The sequence below is a fragment of the Microtus oregoni genome, unplaced genomic scaffold, assembly GCF_018167655.1.
Source record: "Microtus oregoni isolate MIOR12 unplaced genomic scaffold, Mior012 000056F_ref0000123, whole genome shotgun sequence".
Taxonomy (NCBI): Eukaryota; Metazoa; Chordata; class Mammalia; order Rodentia; family Cricetidae; genus Microtus; species Microtus oregoni.
The window spans coordinates 7,574,923-7,597,021 of NW_024543832.1; the positions used below are offsets into that span (position 1 = coordinate 7,574,923).

At 35.2% G+C, this 22,099-nt stretch overlaps 1 protein-coding gene across 5 annotated transcripts in view; it reads left to right on the forward strand.

Moving 5' to 3' along the window:
- Nucleotides 1-666: 666 nt before the first annotated feature.
- Nucleotides 667-22,099, forward strand: part of Tmem196 (transmembrane protein 196) — a 101,109-nt gene continuing 79,676 nt past the window's right edge. For 2 of the 5 annotated variants that reach the window (XM_041639018.1, XM_041639021.1), the window contains exon 1: nt 667-1,482. In XM_041639018.1, the coding sequence (XP_041494952.1) occupies nt 1,318-1,482 (165 nt within the window). In that variant the 5' untranslated portion in view covers nt 667-1,317. The remainder of the gene's footprint in view (nt 1,483-22,099) is intronic. The other 3 variants (XM_041639019.1, XM_041639022.1, XM_041639020.1) reach the window with 2 other exon arrangements.

Here is a 22,099-nt window from a genome sequence, read left to right on the forward strand (position 1 = left end):
TAAGTAATGTTTGTTTTCATGTGTTACTTAAATATATGTATCTCGACTTTTCAGTCTTATCTTTTCAGTTCTTACCTTTCTATATCTACAGTTTTTTTTTTTCTTTTCAAAGTAAGAACACAGGATCTCTCTCACGCTGTGTCTGACTATGCATCTCAGAATGTGTGGGCACGTGGCTATCAAGGGAAGTGTGTCTCCAGCTGACTGCTCCTTCCCCACCTAGTACAGTAAGGTGCCAGGAAGTGATGTCAGAGAGTGGATTCTCTCTTTTAATGAGCAAGATTCAGCCTGGGCTCACTGGGACATGGGATTTTTTAAATAAGGGTCCCCTGGGATTTTTATGTAAACAGCAGTCTGTTTTCTCGCCATTCTGGTACACTTAGCTTTCCTTTGCTATATGTTACCCAAGCAGAGGCAAATACACGTGGAAGAAAGTTTTGCATAGAATGAGCCCACATTGACGCAGGCATTAGGCATAGCCACCCCTTCTGACTGGGTAGAAGACCAGGAGAAAGGGAGTAGGGGAGATGCAAACGTATAGAGTTTGGGACCCTGAGTTTGGGCTCAGGGGCGGAGCGAACAAGAGGTCAGTAAGAGTATTGTTTCAAGACCCACAAATACATTAGGATTTTTCTTCCTCCATCAGTCGCCTAAGCCCCAATGAGGTCATAGTGATGAGAGAGAATCAGATTAAGAAAGAGGACAACGACGGAGGGGGGAAAAAGAGACAATCAGTCACGGTTGCTTTTTCTAGCCACAAACAAGTGCTAGAAATGTGGTGCTGAGTATCATCCACCTGCTCTGCCTGGAGACCTAGGAATTCACAGAAGCACTTTGCACTGCCAGGAAAACAAAGAAGAGGAGGCGAGAGGACTGGCGGAGAGGGATTGTGCTTTTAGGAAGCTAAGCTCGCTTCCTCCGCTGGGAAACAGAAGGAAGCCTGAGAGGTGCCGGGAGCTCCTGGGAGGCGAGAATCTAGACACAGCAGAACTCTGGACAGCGCCTTGAGAGCTGCCTGGGTTCACATTCGGCTCCCCAGAGCTCAGTTCCCCATTGTCGGCTTCTGGACTCCCACGGATCGCCGGCGGTTGCTGTTTGAACGTACCAGGGGTTGGAGCAGCTCTTTCTGGCCTGGCCGCAAAAAAACGGTTTTCTGGCTCTGGAAATCCAGACCTTGTGATTTTGGTGGTGAAGAGAGAAAAGTTTGAAGATTTGGACTGTGGTAGGGGGTGGAAGGGGCTAAGGAGGACTTTGGAAGAAAGAAATTGGATGATTGGCTTCTTTCTCTGAGCTGGAAGGAATGATGACCCAAGGAGGATGTGCACCAGCAGCCAGATCATTGGGAGCCTCTTAGTGCTCTCTGTGCTGGAGATAGGGCTGGGAATGTCCAGCGTTGCCGTGGGGGCAGTCAGCTTCAGCCTGGCCCTCCGAGAGCAGACACCGCAGCTTGGAGACTCGTCCCCGGTATGGAGCGGGGTGTGTGTACGTTGAGCCATTTCACTCTCTCTTTACCTCTTTTTGGGATGGTTAGTGTGCGTGCCTTAGTCACTGTCTCCTTGGGAATCAAAATTATAATTCTCTTCTGCCTGTAGGTTGTCATTGACAAGCTCGACAGATTTATATAGTCATTTATATTCATTGGGGAAGCTTATTTCCTCGTACTCGGGCTTAAGACCCAATTGAATGGCTGGTTTTAAACCTGAGTGGAGGGTCAGTCTCCACTGGTTCATTCTGCAAAAGACTGACCAGTGTTAATCATTAAAAGGTCACACATACTAAGGGCAAACTCACTTATCGTTTATATCTTTTACTGAAAATATTACATCATTTTATTGTACCAAGAGCAAGCAGGGTACTTATCTGTTTACCTGTGGGTAGTATAATCAAGGTGCACTGATGCATCAGTGTTATGACCAAAGGAAAAAGTCAGTTGAGACTTTAGAAGATCTGAGAAGGGGTGAGCATCATTCCAGAAAGCTCTACTTTGAATTTGCCTTGCTACCTTTCTGATATTCACCTCTGAATAGTCTGTTGTTCTAGGCCATCAGTTATTCAAAGGTAAGGAATGTAATGCCATTCTAATTGTAGAGGAATTTACTTTAAAAAGTGCCTACCTGTTCAGAAAATAATGTCATTTTCTACAGGTCAGGGCATACGTAAAAGCATCTTCTTTGGTCTCATAGAATAAATTATAAGGAAGCAGATCCTTTGCTGCCACCAATAATTAATAAAGTAACTACCTGATCATGAAAAAAGCCACCTCTTTTTGTCCATGCTTATGCATGCCCCCTCTGTCTGTCTGTCTTTCTCTGTCATGTGTGCCTGTGTGTGAGTGTGTGTGTGTATGTCCCATCCCCCTTCCTTTCCTCCTTCTCGCTCCTCAGATCTACCATTCTCATCTATGTCTCTAGCTCAATTGTATTTTCTGCATATTTCACTAGGAGGCAATTCTGTTGTCAACAGTCCATATTGTATTTAACAATAATAATTTCAACACTGAATTACTAAGAGAAAGACCATTAAGGAATTTAAGAAAATCCATTCAAAGTCATTCATAAAAGATGCTCTGGCCCTCTGAGTACTGCAAAATTAGATTTTATACTCCACCCCCAGGAGAGATACATGTTTATAAATTACAGAACTTAAAAAATTTAAAATGAATTCTAGAATTGAATTCTTCAAAGAATCCTTTTCCTTAATTCCATAAATTTGTATTAACCGCCATTAACTACCTTGTTCTTTATAGTGGGGATGTTGCTAATGCAGATAATAAGTTTGAGTTTGAAGGAATAAGAAGCACATCTTAAATTTCACATCTAATGCATTGCTATAAATATTTGAGAGTTGTGTTTGTTGTAATTATTAAAATATTTACTGGACAACTGTCAAAATAAAGTGCAATGCCAACATGTAAAGAAAGAGGGAGAAATTTGATCTCCTGATGACTTAGGAAAGAAAAGTTTCATATATACAAGTGCCTTCCCATTCCTTAAACATGAGAAATTGAGTGAATTGAAGTAAACTTTCTTTAAATAATATATTAGAATTATTTTATCTTTAATATTTTTTAGGTAACTGTTAGCTTGTTATTTTAAAAACATAGTGAACATTTACTCTCTCCAAAACAGGATATTATATGAATGATATGTCATATGAAATAAAACTTTTGAATTGGCTCAGAGAAAAGAAAACAAGTCATTTATATTGATAGAGTCATTACTATGAACAATTAATTATACTTTAATTTTTTACAGTAAGCACAATTCACCAAAAATTCTGGAAGAACAGTTTTGAATACTATAATATGGTTCAGTAAAAATAAATTTTTAGTAAAAATCAACTGAATAAATTATTTTGAAACTAAAATGTTCAGTTACTCAGGTTTTTCTTAAGTTCAAAAAGGGCAAAAATATAAATGTGTAAAGAAATAAATTCCCAGTAGGAATCATCATGGTTTTCAAGTTATAAATTTGATAGGCATATTATTGAAATGGTTTCAAATTCTTTTGTGATATATTTTGGACTATCTTTTCATTCCTTCTCTGGTAAATCAATATAACCAATATTATAGAGAGCTCAGTTTTTTTTGAAAAGCACTTTATTATTTACAGGAAGAAAAAAAAAACACGAGTGAGAATACAGTCTTCAAAAGGTATCACCCGACGAAGGAAATAAAATTGTTATATCACTAGCACTGGCAGAAGTAAGAAGTAACTAAGGTACCCTAAAGACAGATGGGGTAAAAAAGGAAGAGAAATGTTGGCAAGGACAGTGAAATACTCATGGAAGTACTAATGACTTTTAAGGTTTCCTGGAGATCATCTGATTTCAGTATGTCAAAGTATGACATACTCATGAGGTAAGGTCTTAAGGCAAACTAACTGGATGCAAATCCTAGAACTACCATTATGTAGTTGGGTGACTAACAAGTTTCCTCAAGCCAAAAAAAAAAAAAGAGGGTTGGCACATAAATCAATTAATAACGAGCAATCTTTTAGAAAAGTGCATATCATAAGCATGAAGTAAATATAACAACTATTCCTGGATACCCAGATTGCAAAGGTAGGTGTAAGAACTGGGAACCCCTGGGATTGAGGCAATTAACTAGGATGGAATATGATGTAAAAACTCACTGGCGTTTTATAAGGTTTAGGTGTGTGAAAAGAAGATAAGTATAGGAAAATTGATAGTGGCAAGACCATGACATGATGTGTGCCAGGCTGAAGCAATAGATTTCTCATGTTTCTCATAATAATCATCATAATAGCAGTTCTTATATCACAAAGAGACTCTAGGAAGATAGAGGGAAGCTCAATAGAAAAATCATTAATTTCTCTGGGAATTTATAAATTAAAAATCTGTATTTTTATAAATATGAGAGCAATCCAGAATAATTAACCTGTCAGAATGTAGAACCTAAATAAGTCTGTGTTTTGATTAGTGTATAAAGTTTGAATTCAAAATATTAATATCATTATTACAGACTACTGAGAACTTAAGAACAATGGCAATGGGTTTTTGATCCTACTGCACGTACTGGCTTTGTGGGAGCCTAGGCAGTTTGGATGCTCACCTTACTAGACCTGGATGGAGGTGGGTGGTTCTTGGACTTCCCACAGGGCAGGGAACCCTGATTGCTCTTCGGGCTGACGAGGGGGGGGACTTGATCGTGGGAGGGGGAAGGAAATGGGAGGCGGCGGTGAGGAGGCAGGAATCTTTAATAAATAAATAAATAAATAAATAAAAAGGGGAAAAATGAAAATTGTAAACCAGCTCAAAAAAATTGACTCAACTATTTTAGTCAAACCATCAAACTAATAGATTTGATTTTGTTCATGTCATGTTAAAAAGTGAATATTTTTACTAAACAAAGATTTCAAGGCAAATTACTCCTTTGAATCAGTCACAGACTAGATAGAAACTCCAACAGATTCCACTTAACAATGAACACTATTTATATGTAAGAACATCTCATAAGATAATGGCTAGTACACCATTTTATTTCATCATCTCATTATCACTCAGAATTAGTACATATTCTGAGTGATAATATACTCATATGTCTAGGTGACATATACTTATGTTTCTCTTGATACATGGTGTAGTTCCTTGAATAATAATCACATTCGCTAGAAGATAAACACAACTACCTTTTCAGATTTTCTAGTACCAGTAAATAGCCAGTCACATTTGAAAATGAGAATGTGAGCTACATAAAAGTCTCTGATAGGGCTAAACTGACACAGAGGCCATGGAGGGTTGTTCTTATTGGCTAGTTCACTTCCTTGTAGATCTTCATAAGTCTGATCACTAACAACCATTGGCCCAGTTAATTCTGGGCTATCTTGAAAATCTCTTGCACCAGTGACATTAGTTCAAAACTCTTCAAGTTTACCTCCAGCAGACTGTTTTTGTACAGGGCCAAAAGTCCTCCAATTCTTTGCCAAAATATTACTGGAATTTTCTCTAGCCCAGATAATGTTCTTCCTTTCTGAAATCACTTGAGCTGAGGTCCTATAGTCCATGTTGTCTTCAGTACTACTATCTTCTGTGGTCCTACTTGTTGGACCTTTAAGTCCCACTTTAAAGAGTTCAACCACTTTTCTAATCCCAAAGTCTTCCAAACAGCATGAACAGGCCACCACAGTGAAACCTTACTTAGTCCCTGGTACTGACTTTTTTTTCCTAGTTACTATTTTTGTAGTTACTATTGCTATGAAGAGACGCCACAATCAAGGCAAGTCTTATAAAGAGAAAGCATCTAATAGCAGAAAACAGGTAAGCATGATTCTGGTGTAGTAGCTGAAAGTTTACATCCTGATCAGACAGTAGCAAGCAGAGAGCAAGAGACTCAGCATGGTGTGGATTTTTAAAACCTCAGAGTCCACCCCAAGTGACACATGCCCTCAACATTGCCAAATCTACTCCAAGTCCATACCTCCTATTTCCCAAACATTCAAACATATAAGCCTATGGTGACCATGCTCATTCAAGCAATCACAGACATTTATCATCATACCTAATCTGATTTTGCTCTAATTTTTTAAAGAACAATAGATTTTTTTTTGTTTGGTTTTTCGAGACAGGGTTTCTCTGTAGCTTTGGATCCTGTCCTGGAACTCCCTTGGTAGACCAGGCTGGCCTCGAACTCACAGAGATCCGCCTTCCAAGTGCTGGGATTACAGGCGTGCGCCACCACCGCCCGGCTGAACAATTGATGTTTTAAAGAGGAAAGTGAGCAAAATTGTATTTGCACTGCAGTTAAGGAAACACTGGAGTCTAATGAGAAGGCTCCCAGTATAGATGCTATACTGGATACTGAGATTAACTGTGTAAGTAAGAAAAATACAAAAAGCACAGGTATGTAAATATAAAGTAGCTGGATTTTGCGATTCTGCATTATATTTCATAAATGCAGTCATAAAGGATGATCGCTAGTCTTTGAGATCAATATTTAATTGCATAGATTTACCATGTTGTCTTTGAAATGTAGACTGTTAGAAAATCCCTCCCTCCCTCTCTCCACCCCCCCCCCCCGTGTGTATGTGTGTGTGCATTAAGAGAGATGAAAAATCTACTTGTTTGCTAGAGGTGCCTGTGAAATTTCAATATGGGAGAACATGAAGACTGTTAATTAATTATAAACATCAGAAGAGATAGTTGTGATAATATAGAAATAGTCTGTGAATGTGAGATGTCAAAGCTACGAGATTAGTAGAGATGACCAAAATAAAGCCCTTCATTATTAGAGCTTGATAATAATGAGAGGTAAGAACAGAAATACTGAAATGTGATCAGGAAAGCATAATAACCTCAAAAACATGGTATGAGAGAAGTTCAGAGGAGAGGCTTTCTTTGTAAAAGAGGACTGAGATGTGGTGGTCAGTGTTGACTTATCAAAAGTACATGATGGAAAACAAAAATAAAAACAAACTAAAGTTAACTGAAGGGAAAAGGGAAGTAGCCGTGTAGTGGAAAAAATAGTAAGTATCCACCACTAGGAAAAGAAGTAGGCCAATGAAGAGAGAAAAAACAGTTGACATAAAAACACTTGGATTTCTGCTCTGAAGGGAAATTTGAAAATACTTTCTATGCCATCATGAAAGCTGTTACTTTAAATCCTGTCAAAGATAGCAGTTACTACCAAGGAGTCAAAGGATAGGATTCTAGAATGAGCTACACAGACTATATTAAGTTGCTTTATTTTCTGATGGATAATAACTATTATTAAGTCACACATTATAACATGGATAGAGACCAAATCAGTAATAAAATATTTTAAAATCTGTAATATTATAGATAAATAACTTGAAGCTCAGAAAATTAGCAAAAGTGACTAACTACTGGTCTAAAGAAGTCCAAATCCTGTAATTCTTATAGTCTGACACTATTTCTGCAGTTGTCTCAATATAGAGAATATCCTTAAGTAGTCTCTAAGTGACAATTGAGATTCTGGGTATTGCCCAATACCAAAAGGAAATGATCCAAAACTGCTGGCACAACTAAGCTATGATGTAATATAATACAGATTTCAACAGATGTTAGGGGTTTTCAGATATTTGGAAGTTCCACAGAAACAACATTCTACAGAAATTTTGGCATGCGGTCAATGGTGTCATTCTAAACCAAGTAGAAAATAGAAACTCATTTTTAGTGGTTAACTACTATTGTGAAATCCACTAGAACTACTGATCAGTTTAGTTAGTAAATGAATAGCTTTTTAGAAAGGCTTTAAAGACAGATGCAAAAGATGATTTGTCAAGGTGAGAAAACTCAAAGACATTGGACTGGAAATGTTAAGGTTCTATTGAGATTAATATTTGCTGTGTACTCTCTTTTTAATTCAAATATGAAGCAATGAAAATTAATAAGTTTACAACATGATTTATGCTAGGTGCTTAGGAAAATACTGTGTTTTATTTCCTATGGTCTTAAAAATTAGAAAATTATCTTAAAAGGTAAATACTTTTTAAAAGTGCTGTGTTAAGACATGGGTAGAGTTTATTTTTGATCATGGCAATAGTTGTGTACTTTTTAATGACTGGGTGGGCTTCATTTTCTACTGTGGAGGTAAGACATTAAAATATATTTAAGAGAGAAGAGGTTTATTCATCACCTTTTTCTACCAATTACAATTGAAATATTTCTCAAGGAATAGTTACTTTGGAGAAAGGAATATAACTCTGTTGATTTTGATGACAGATTTCTAGAAGAGTCTTTCTGTTCTAGAAGAAAGACATGTAGGATTGATAAAAGGGGAGTGAGGGAGTGATGACTCAATGGTTATGGTACTTGCTGCACAAACATGAGGATTTGTCTCCTTGTCTCCATGCCTCAACATGCATGTGAAAGAAGAGCACAATCAAGTGTGTGTTTTTATCATTCTACAGAAGCAGAGACAGCAGATCCATAATGTTATTCTAATGTAATTGACAAACTAGAGTTTAGTGAGAGATTCTGTTTCAAAACAATAAGAACAATAAATAAAGACAACCAACATCAACTTCTAACTTCTGCATGCACAGATATGCATATGTGAACACAAACACAGATACACACACAAATACACACACACGGAAAAAGAAAAAGAGAGCGAATGAAGGAGGGAGGGAGAGAGAGGGGGGGAGAGAGAGAGAAAGAGAGAGAGGGAGAGAGAGAGAGAGAGAGAGAGAGAGAGAAATCAGTTGTAGCAAGACAAAAGAGTAATTCCTATGTCTTAAAGGCATTTTGGAAAATATATAGTTGGTCATTGGGAAATTTGGTAGCTAAACAACAAATCGCATTTGCATCTCTTTCTCAAACACCTAAAATTAGTGAATTTAGAAATATACTACTGTGGTGATAGGGAATTAGGAAGGAAGTTTGTTCATTTTATCTTGAAATTTGGTCATTATTTCAATTAGATTGCATAGAAGTATATAGTTGAATATCATAGCCACGTCCCATATGATTGTTAAGCTCCTTAAAGGTGGATAAGCTGGATTGAGATATATTGAAAGTATATCATGACCACTAGGTTCCAAAGACTGAATATGGAAAGGGATGTAGATTATCCCTTTAAAATTTATTGTATGAATTATAATTATTTAACCAGTATCTTCTGTTACTTTTGCGAACTCTAACGTCATATGTAGTTTTCTGACTGTTTGGAATGTGTTTTTCTCTAATGCAGGAGTTGTTAAGAGTCAGTTGTTTCTCAAGCTACTATCTCTATTCACTTGTGAGCATACACAGGTGCGCGCGCACTCACACACACACACACACAAAATGATAAAGTCAGAGTTTATTTTTCCTACTATTGAGGAAGGACAACTGAGAGAGCTCTGGCTTATACAGGGCCCACAACCAAGATTTACAAAATGGGAATTGAACCAGAAGAATTCTTTTATCTTAAAGATAAAAATATGACTTTTAGTGCAAAATACATTGTTTTCCAAAATTAAAAAAAATAATTTATAGTATAAAACAGTATTTTTATATATTAAGTCAATTAAACTCTAATATTGAAAATAATTTAACATTTCTCTTATCCTCCTTGCCAGGAGATATACTTATGTATAAGGTTTCTGTTATGGCTTACATTCAATTTTTATTGCACACACCTTTAATTCCAGTACTCAGGAGGTAGAGGCAGTCCAATTTTTGCAAATTTGAGGCCAGCATGGTCTACAGAGGTAGTTCTAAGACAGCCAAGGCTATATAGAGAAAACCAAACCCCAAACAACAACCAAACAAAAAACAAAAATAAAGCTTTAATACATGCAGGGCATCATAATTCGCCACAAAAATAAATGTGACAACTAGAGGTATTCAAGTTGTTGAGAACTTGAAGATAGATAACATGCTGGATTCTGCATCCAGATTGATGGTGCAAAAATATACAAAAATGTTAAGCATTTGGCACTGAGGCTCATCTAAGAGACTGATACCTAAACTCTTATTTAATATTTTAATTATACAAGTTATGCACTTATGCATCTAGCTAAGGAGGAAACAGAAAACAATTTAACTACATGGACATGTTTCAAACCTCCTAATATACCTCCAGAAAATCAGTTTTAACCACTAAATTACATTGCTTCCTACTAAAGACAAATAAGTAAAGTTTGGTGATGAATGAAGGGCATGCAAATCTGATATGTGAAATAACACCAGAAGGAAAGGATGTGCTTCTGTCAGCAAGCACAGGAAATTGTAGGAAAAATGAGGAAGGTATGTCATGTCAGTTTGGTGGAGGTATGGCTCATAAAGATTTGACAATAGCAAAGAGAATGTTGGTGCTAGGTCATAGAAATCACAGAAAATCAAAAGTAGTCTTGTTCTAACAATGATAACTTTATGATGATATTTGAATTATATATAAAATTGACATCATTAATCTATTCTATGAGCAACCACCAAGTAAGCATGAATAATTAGAACCAACGATGTTATTTACATCTTTAATATTATAATTAATGATCAGAATGGAGTAAATGCCAGTGAATATGGCAGTAAAAACGACACCTTTGAGAAATCTCATGGAGGCAGAGTTTTAAAAAATGTAGTGAGCATCAGGCTATGGATGGTGCTGATGGAAGAGTATGGAAACTGAGACTTACATTCTGCCTGGGTTGTAGATATTGGTGAGCTGAAAAGAAAACTGAAGGCCCATTCCCATTTTAGAGGGGCAGAATAGTGAGGATGGCCATGAAGCAGCAACCAGTATTCAAGTGGAAAGCTGAGTCATGAATGGGCATCAGACAAATAGAGAAGGACAATAAGATTTCAAGAAATAAAATTTCAAGAAAATGAAACATTGTATGTCAGGTCATTGTAGGAGGAAAATTTTAGTAAGTTTGAAAAAAAATTACAGGAAAAGTCTGTAAGGATAAGACTAGAGAAAAAGTATTTCATGATATACACTATAGTCTACATAAATATTTAGGGTATCTTTGAAACATTTTTTAAAAGAAATAAAATTTTCAAAGGAAAATTGATTAAAAGAAAACAATGAGAGATTAACTTGAAAACTTCACTGTAACATTGATGAGAAATGCTGATGCCTAGTACTCACACTGAAACAATGAAGTGGAGACATGTACAAATGTTTTGGAAAATTCCTGGAAATCATAGGAATTATGAGTTTTCTGAAGATCATAGAAGCTGTGACATGAGTTTCACTGAATGTAGTACATAAGAGGATAAAGAAGATATTGGTAAGGACTTCTAAGCCGGGCGGTGGTGGCGCACGCCTTTAATCCCAGCACTTGGGAGGCAGAGGCAGGCAGATCTCTGTGAGTTCGAGGCCAGCCTGGTCTACAAGAGCTAGTTCCAGGACAGGCTTTAAAACCACAGAGAAACCCTGTCTCAAAAGACCAAAAAAAAAAAAAAAAAAGGACTTCTAGGCATTGGGATGAGAACAGAATAGATTGCTATTCTATTTGCAGAAATGAGGGAAAAGGTTTCCAGGAGGAAGATGATGTGGTTGTGACACCTCAAGAACATGGGAGGTTTGTGAGGCAAACCTGCTTTGTTCTTCTTACTTTCCTTGCCATCTCCACTAATAGACATGTACTGTTGTCACCGTCATACCAAGAGCCAACAGAAACTGACTAAAGAAACAAAATTACTTTGTTGTATGACTCTATTTGAAGAAATTACCAAGGTCAGAGATAAACTATCTTGATAAATTTAGCCCTAGTTCATGGAACTGTGGGGAATGGGAAATATGCAATCAATGGTAAGGGCTACATGACTTTTTCAGCACAAAAATAAAGCATAATTACCAAGAGGCTGAAGAGTAAATTTTTAACAAAACAAAATAGAGTATTACTGCCACTATATACAGTAGGCAACACCATTAAAGTATATAACAAAGATTTTTAAAGTGTATAATTAAAGCATATGTCTTGCATTGAAAGACATAGAACTTTTTATCTGGATTCAAAGAAGGGCAGTACTTGATACATAGATGTGAAAGGTTGATGGGAGAGAAATAATAACTGAAACTGCAACATCATGTAGTAAGAAGAATTCTCAGATTACAAAATCTAAAAGAAAGAGCAAAGAGTCCAGTAATGGCGATCAACAGAGTAGGACAGGAAAAAGGTCATTAATAATATTTAAAAGTACAGTTTTAGTGAAATATGATAATTAAAACTATCACTTAACAAATAAGCATTAAGGAGCTAAGCATAGCCAAGAAACATAACAAAGGACTTTCCATTACATCATTTTAACAAGTGCCTTCTCTTAACTACTGCATGCAGAATATTCTAAATGGGAGTATTGGGATGATGGCAATTGTGAAGATGAATAAATAATTCTTTCTTCTTTAAAGAACTCCACCTCTATCCATATTAAACTAATGAGCCAAATGTAATACTACCCTCAAAGAGATACTGGGAAAATAAAGAAAAACTATATGGTGTCAAATCTGATGAGAAAATTTAAAGTTCACCCTGAAGAATATGTATGTGCTAGGATTTCTATTGCTGTGATAAATTATCATGACCCAAAGAAACTTGGAGAGGAATAGGTTTATTTCATCTTACAATTCTCGGGTCATTCTCCATCACTGAGAAAAGTCTGGACAGGACAGGGATTGAAGTATAAACCATGGAGGGATACTACTTACTGACTGGCTTCTTAGATTTATTCTGCTTTCTTCTACATTTCAGAACCACCTGTTTAGGGCAAGCATTGCCCACAATTGGCAGGGCCATCCCACATCAATCATTAATCAAGAAAATATTCCAAAAACTTATCCATAGAGGAATTTTCTCAATTAAGATTCCCTCTTCCCAGATATATCTATGTTTGTCTCACATTGACAAAAAACAATCAGAATAGAATAAGATTATGAATAAAATTTGGCAAGTACAGAAGACAAATGAGCAAAGATGGTACATGCCAGTGTGCATAAAATTATATAAATTCAGTCTGACAATAGAAGGTAGTTTGCCAAACTGAGAGGGAATACAGCTGAGTTCTGCTGGCAGTCAAGGATGTGAAGAAAGCCATGGCAAAAAAGGAAGAGTGAAAGATCCAGATGCTGAAATTTACACTTAAAATGAAATTAGAATGCTATTGAGAAACAAAAGAAATGAAATCCTTTTGTGGGTTACTAGAAAAATCCTAGTAATGACCACTAAGGTGCTGAATAAAATCAGGACTGTTGTATATTTTGAATGAATGACACACTCAATGGAAATTATGTGAGAAGAAGAGGAAAAGTCAATAGTGTCTCTGAATTTTGAAAGAGAACATTAGAATGATAAGCATAGAAAAGGATTGAGTAGGACTAGAACTGAGACTCATTTTGAGAGATTTTAAAGCTGAAAATATCCTTGCTGGATCTCTTTCATTGATTGCCTTACATCTGACTGTGCACATAATGAACTGCAAAATGATTGTTTGGCTGAAGTAAAATTGATGAAGCTGACACAGTGACCAATATGCTCTGTTATTCCCCACTCTCATCAGTCATAGACATATAGATGTGACATTTGATTTGAAGATTTATATTCAACAAAATAAGAAGATTTATATTCAGAAGTAGGAATTATTAACATTTATACAGTTTCAATGCTTCAAAGACTTATTTGTAAAGTTTATTATTTTCTTAAAAGTAGTCCACTCAGTCTTGAAGTCTTGCTCACTGCAGCTCAGAATACTGAAGTCATAGGTTAAAGAATATAATGATGTTCTGATTCAGCTTAGAAAAACTAACACCATGGAGGATGAAAGAATAGATAAATAAAGGTAGTCTTAGGTTTGGCATAGACAAGATTCTGTAGATGAGAAAAAGAAGCCAAGGATAGATAAAATATTTTTTATAAATGATTGTTTTGCCTTCTGAGATTCTGAAGCTATATATTTTGCTTTAACTCTGTTTCTGGGATGTTAGTGGTAATTATTTTGTAATATTTTACTGTAAAATTTAATACATGATGGTGTATACCTACAGATTTATGAGCACTGTAAACGTAATTTATGGTGATCTTTTTATTGTTTGATGGTAGAAAATGGTCTTGAATAAACAGAGAATACCAGAATGTAGCTATTTGAGCTACCCACAGCTGAAAAGCAATGTTCTACTACATGAGAACATATGAATTTACAAGTTATTCTAAGATACAAATATCTATCAGAGGTATGTAGATCAGAAAAAAAAATGATTATTGGTGACCTCAATTGTCTATAAATTTTCTGAAAAGAAAGTCTTGCCTGACTAAAATAAGAAAGTCTACAATTTCCAGGCATTTCCATTATTAACACTCTATAAATGTTTATGTTTCATGGACACATAATATTTTATGTATTTATAGGATACAATGCAATGTTTTAAAACAAACTTACATTTGGAACACTATTAAATCAATCTAAATTAAACTTATGTTTTGTGGTGAAAATATTTGAAATTTTATACTTTACAGGGGAAAGGGGTGAGATTGCCAAACTTCTTAAAATGAGTTAAGGAAAAGCTTCTTGAAATGAGAGAGGGAACAAAAAATGTACTTTTAGGAGAGCATGGTCATGAGACTGGTTGGGAAACTAGACCACATTTTATCTAGAAAAAAATGTAGATTACTCGTGTGCTTGCCTTAACTTATATACTACAAATGGACACAGCAGAGATAAATGCTTCAGATTTCACAAGATAAAGGACATTGACAATTAGATTTACTAAAAGGTAAAAATGTCTATTTTTGCTAATGGAAGAGATTGAACCTAAACTGGAAAAATAATCTTATTAGGCAAGACATTAGTAACTTAGTGATGTTAAGTTACTAATGTTTCCATAATTTGTTAGCATTCTTGTTCCCACTCTAGCAGGTTGAGCTCAGCTCAAGTAAGCATAATTCTTTGACAGTTATTAATTCAAATTCCACTTATTTAAAATAAAACTTGAGGACAGTACAGAAAGGAGGTAAGTTGGAATATCAAAATATAGAGTGGTTGTTAATGATATTAACATAAAACTAGCCTTAATCTTTCTTTCTATGGGAAGGAGTGAGTAACATCTTAATTTATTACAGTAATGTAATCACTTACTGTTTACAGAAATTGAGATTTCAATTTAAATAATCCCATAAGCCCTTATATTTGAATACTTCATCTCCTATTAGTGGAACTGTTTGCGAAAGAATAGGAGGTGTGACCTTCTTGGAGGAGGTGTGTCACTGGGTGCAGACTTTGAGGTTTCCAAAGACTCTCGGTCTCTCTTGTTGCCTTGTGGTTATCTCAAGATGAAAGCTTCCAGTTACTGTTTTAGTTCCGTGCCTGACTGACTGCTGCCATGCTCCTATCTACTATGGCCAAGGACTATCAGCCAGTGAAACCATACACCTCAAATTAAATGCTGTATAAGTTGCCTTAGTTAAGGTACTTTATCTCATTAATTAAAATGTAATCAAGACATTACATATTCAATTATATCATTTGTGTATATAAAATTGCACAATTCAATATATTTTTATGCAAAGGAATAATACAACAGAACTCAGGACACTGAGCACAGCTAATATGCATATAAAGTAAGATAATGGAGTTTTCTCCATACAAATGTGTGTAAATTCCACACAAGTTATAGGTTAAATTTTAAATGATTTTTTTTTTGGAGGCTGTGCAATATTTGCTTTTTTTAGTTTGGTAAATATGAAAATAATCTTTGCAATGCAGGAACACAATCACATAAATTCTTACTGATAGTTTGTGAGTTTGTTAAAATTAGTCCTTTTGAATGCATTTTAACTGATACATAAAATGGCAAAAATATGCATAATAATTGATTACCAGGTGACATTTACTCACATATATGTGTTGTATAATATTTAAATTATTGCAAACATATCTTCCCTGACGTTTGTTATTTCTTGATAAAAAACATGTTTGATATATTGTACATAATTCGTTAATATAGTCTCCTTTGTCCAGTAACACAATTTCTTACGTTTAAGTGTAACTTAGAGTTCCTGATCAATCTCTAATAATTCTAATCTTTCAACTTCTGTATGACTGTTTTATGTTACACATGAAGTTGAGGTAGTGTGATGCTGGCTTGTCTTTCTGTGCCTGGCCTATTTCAGTTAATGCAACCATATTCAGGTCCATCCATGCTTTTGCAAATGATGAGATTTCAGTCTCTTACAATGGCTAAATCATATTCCATTGTTTGTATATAGTACACCCTTTTTTACCATCACTTAGTTGATACTTAGATTTTTTTTAATTCCTGATTCTGTCAAAACTACTGCAATAAACATTGGGAATCAGATGTTTCTTTCACCTACTGATTTCATTTCCTGAGGCTATATATCAAGCAAAGTGAGACTGATGGGACAGTCAGCTGCAAAATGGTTTCATTTAATGGTATATTTCATTCTTTAGTTTTTTTTTCTGCTATAGAAGTTTTCTTTGATTGCCATAAAGCTTTACTTTCTTTTAATATAAAAATATTAAAATTATAATATAAATTATAAACCATTAAAGTCATAACGGTAAGAAACAAAATAACAACAAAAAAAAATCCAAAACAAGATAGGATGGTGCATGCATGCAATCCTAAAATCTGGAAGTGATAGAAATAGAATGATCCAGGGGATCAAGGTCATCTTTAGCTACATACTAAGTTCAAGGCTAACCTGAGCTACAATGGAACATTGTCTTTAAAAAACAAAATGAAGAAAGGAGGATAAAAAGAGAAACTATATCAATAAATAATTTCAAAATTATCACTTGAACTTTACTTCTCCTCACATTTTGAATCTCTGATGCTCCATTTTGTATATTTAATGATTTCTCTCTCTCTCTCTCTCTCTCTCTCTCTCTCTCTCAACGTATCAATCATTGCTACAATTTTTTTTCATTTTAGTGATATGAGTGGCTTACACACCGTACTTACAATACTAGAGCATTCTGATTTTTTTGTATAATTAGTCTAAATTTTGTGTTTTAATACTTTCTACAATTATTTTCTACTCATTTATGTCTCCTTCATGATGGATGAAGGACTCCCTGTATGATTTCTTATAGGACAGACATGATTAAGATATTCTCTTAGCTTCTATTTGTGAATGTCTTTTTCTTGCTTTTGTCTTGAAAGAAAATCTTTGCTAAGTATATTCTTGATTAAGAGAATATTTTGCTGTTGCTTATTTGTTTTGTTTCCTTTGATACTCATGGAAATTGTATGTTATTTTCTACTGGATTTTAAAGTTTCTGTTGAGATGTTTGCTTAATATTAATTATAACACTTCTACATATTATTTGTTTATTTTTGCTTACAACATTAATATTCTTCTTTTGATTGTTATTCCTTGGATAATTAGATAATAAGATGGCTTGAGGTAAAATTGGTTTCCTGGAACTGAAGAGCTTGGTTCTAGAACACTTACTAGGAGTGGCACCAAGAGAATAAAGAAAAGACAGACATTGAGTTGAGTTAATTCTGAATGGTGACTTTGACCTCACAGTGCCTACATATTTGCATCCTTCTCTAGGTTTGTAAAGTTTATTATGTTCTATTTGAAGAAATTTCTACCCATTTAGCATACATAAGTGTTCCCCTATGCTGTGTGGGAAGTCCTTCTTTATATGTGTTGTTTTTATGGGTTGCTTTTATTGTTTTGGGTCTACACATGGAAGAATAGAGATAGGTAGGGAAAACTAAACTGACTGATTGGGGAAAGAAAGAGGAGTTGGGAGAAGCCAGGTAGCTCCACCAAAGACAGATGCCAAATGGAACCTTACTGATAGGCCACAGCCAAGTGGCAATGCACAGATTAATAGAAATGAGTTAAATTAAGATGTAAGAGCTAGCCCAACTAGAGATAATAAGCCAAGCAGTAATTTAATTAATACAGTTTCTGTGTGGTTATTTTGGGATTGAGCAGTCAACAACAAGCAAGTGACTGCCCACAAAACCCATGGACCTCAACATCATCAATATTTCCTTTGTTTTTAATGCAATCTGAAAGGATTCATAGCTTGCTTTATTTCTGTTCAATCTTTGTTGTTTTTTTTTTCTTGGTGGTATTTAACATTAGTTCTCAATGTATGGAACTTAGAATCACCTATTAGATAAGCCTCACAGTGTGTTTGTGAACTCATTACCAGAGTGGTTTAACTAAGCTAGTAAATCACACCCTGGGTGTGGAAAGTATCATCCAAGGGACTGGGTCCCAAAATGAGCAAAAGTGGGGAGGGGAAAACATGAACACCAGGTTTCGTCTCTATCTGCTTCTAGACCTCATCCACAGTGTACCTGTTATTACACTTATGTCACTTACCTGCCTATCATCCTGAACTGCATCCCTTGTTAAATTCTGAGTCAAAATAAAACTTTGCTTCTTGACAAGGGTTGTTTTGTAGGGATGTTTTTCATGGCAACAAGAAATATACTAATACATCTACTAAATATGTATTTTCCAAAAGTCTGTCTTCCAGCCCACTAAGTTCCCTTCTATTTGATTTGTTCTTCTATTGATGTCATCTATCATGTTTCAATTTCTGTTACTGTATTTTTCATTCAAAATTTTGTTTTATCTTTTAAATAGCTATTGTCTCTCCATTAAGGTACTTAATAATAATAATAATTAAGGTATTTAATAATTTCTCTGTATTTTCCTGAAGGACATTGAGTTTTCATAAAACAAGTGTTCAAAGGGACTGGAGAAATGATTAAGTTGTTGAGAACACATGTTTTTTTTTTTTTTTTTTTTTTGCAGAAGAGACCCAAATTGGGTTTCCAACATGTGTTGGTTCACAACCAACAGTTATTCCAGACCCAGGGGATCAGGTACTCTCTTCCAACCTCTGTAGGCACTAGGTTTCCACATGTTGCACATGCACACACACAAACAGAACATTCACACACATAAATTAAAATAAATCTTAAAAAATTAATTAAAAACTCTTAAATTCTTCATCTAAGATTTATCCATATTAGTTACTTTATGTTCAGTGTCTGGTAAGATATTTTGACTGTTAGGTAATGTCATCTTTCTAAAACTTCTTCACATTGCTGGTAAATAATTTGTTACTAGACCCATATCCCAGTTGCCATAGTACAGTTTTATATTTGCTTTCTCAGGAGTTACAAACAGCCTATAACTTCTTTCTCACTAGATAGCACTATTAGTTCGTTCTTGCCACAAGTTTGCTTCATTGCTATGATCCATTTTCAGTTCTGACCCAAATCAATCATTGGTGTGCTGTTCAACATTCTCTGGGGGAGTAAATAAAACAGTATATTATACCCGCAACCTTGTGCTTGGAGATAACACAAAGATCACAGCCACAACACCATTCTTTGATAGGAAGGTATAGAATTTCCTTATCTTTGGGATGAATCATCACACAGGTTCCACACCACACTTGGTAACACCAATGTTGAAATACTTTATAATATACTTGGCCTGAAGGCCCACACTGCCATGGGCTTCCTGCTTTTGAGGGCCTTGTGTCTTAAGGCCCACAGTTGTTAAAGTCAGTCACAAATGAGGTTGACAAAATACAAGTACAATTTCTTGGGCCTGCATACCTCCAGAACTTGAGACACTGTTGATGGCCACTGATGTGGAAACAAGAGTTGTTGGGATTTGTCTATTGCTAAGTGTAACCCAGCAGTGAGTTTCACTTCAACACCTGCATTTAGCACTCACCCCGCAAAAATGCAATCTTGCTATATATTGTGCTGTCCTAGGATGGTTTTGTGGAGAAGGAAGCTCCTTACCCAATGATAACTAAACTAAGTTTGGCAACATTTTAGACCTGCAATTTTAAGAACCAGTGCAGTCTCACAGTGCAGTCAGGAACTGAACACAGTGGAACTAGAGTTGAAAGATGCAAAACCATGACTCCCTCCTACAGGGACAGTTGCATGTATCCACAGATGGTCCAAAGACTCTGCCTGTGAGACTAGGCCTGTATATAGGAACATTTTGTTTCTTTACTGGTTTTTCTTGTTGCTGAGTGTTAGTGTGTTGGGCCTGACACCAAATTTCATGGCAAAATTCTATGTTACTTTTGGTGACCTGTTCCCAGCAAGGAAAATCTCATTCCCTCTTCTGCTCCCTGAGGTTGGGAGAGAGACCTGGTAGAGTTTGTTATTTATCTTCCAGACTAATGCACTTAAAATGTGTTGATGCTTGGATCTTCCTGTTGGCAAGATATTTGGGGCTCTGCTTACTTCTGGTTCTTACTTCTTAATTCTTAATTTTTTTATGGTGGGCCTGATACTGGGTTTCAAATCTAAAACTGTGAATTGAATTTTGTCTCCGCCAAGTGGGAAGCAGTTCTCTTCATTTTGATTGGTTGTTCTGGCAAGGGAAGAATGATGGGACAATGTTTTGTTTTCTGCCTTTGTCAATGCAACTTTTCTAACTATTCTGCTAAAGTCAGACAACGTGGATGCAGACTGCTATCTGGGTTCTCATCTCTTGTGAAGGTGGCTTGCATGAACAGCTGTTACAATTTATAAATCAATGAAGAGATAGTCACTAAGGAATCTCACTCGCCTGCCAATTTTTCTGCCTTTGAAAATAGTCTCATAAGCATTTGACTGTGACTGAACATATCATTAGAAAAATGTAATTATTAATATTTCATTTTGGTCATTCTTTAGTTTGCTTCAGATGGTTCTAATCAAGATAAACATTATATCTCATTTCAAAATAAAAAAAGATGTGTCTTAGCTGATTTTAGACAACTCCAAATATCCATTTGTCTTAAAAGCTAAACATATTTTTACAATTCCACGTAAATGGAATGGAAACATATTCTTTACAATTCAATTATTTCTCTTTATTTCTACATCATACAGTAAATCACCATTACCATATTTAGCCTATTTGAACATGAAAATTAGAATTATTTCCTGGATTTATAACTGTTCAAGCACAACAATAACCATTTCCATACAGGTATCATGAGATAATATAGAGTATAGATGGTTTAAGCCAGAAAGTCCTGATTCAAATCATGATTCTTCCATGTATGCTAAACAAATTTTCCAACTTATTTTAGATCAAACTTTCTTAAGTTTTTCTGTACCTATTTTTTCCTCTAAAATGAAGACTAATTGCATGAGCTGAGACATTGCTTGTTTTTCCTTGATTGATGTAAACTCACAGTACCAATTTCATGTTTGATTACAAGTTGCCTTCCATTTCTAGTTTCTGAAGCCCTCATTCTTTCCAATCCACATCACTACCTTGCTTTGTTCTTTACTCACATGATGAAAATTTCTAAATATGAAAGAGTTAATGAAAGAAATTTCATGTAAGGCTTTTATTATAAAGGCAAATGCAAGTATCTTGAGAAGGGTAAGACATTGATGATTCCTAGAAGGACATGGAAGCTATAGACAATAGGTTGTAAATAATTATGCTCTATATCCATGAAAACCTAAATTTTTGAAAAGGGTTAATCATTGATAAAAACTAATCTATTTTTGAAAAGTCATTCCCAGTAAGAGAGAAAATTAGTTATAAATTGAGATTCAGTGTTATAAATTAGTTGGTAGCTACTGCCACCAAGTGGTAGCAAAATATTTCTTCAGAGATTAACCCAATTGGTTTTAGAGGAAATTTGAAGGTCCCTTCCTATCCCATTGGGTCATAAATATCCAAGATATGATTTTCATAAAATGCTAAAGTGCTTTCAGTTTCTAAAACCACACCACCTTAAAATTCTGCCTTAAATGAGACCTAAGACTGTCAATTTCTTTCCCAGGAGGGTCCTCTAATACAAAAGTTAAGGGTATAATGCATTAAATACTGGTATGATTAAGACAAAACCATAACATTCTAAATTATGTCAGCCTCAGGTTTCAAAGGACTGGTGTGCATATATCACCGCCACATACTTCTTTGATAATGTGAACAGAAAACTATTTGAGACTTAACACTCCTAGGTTAAACTATAAAGAAGAAATTAAATAACACATGTATTAGGGTTAGCAAGGGTCTTTAGATACTCAGAATAAGTAAGCCTAATCTTTTATTATTTCGATGCCTATTTCAATATATTTCCATTTCTTTAAATGAAAGAAGAACTTATTGTCATTACTATTATTGCAGATATAGCAACCTAACCCATAAAGAGACTCAAA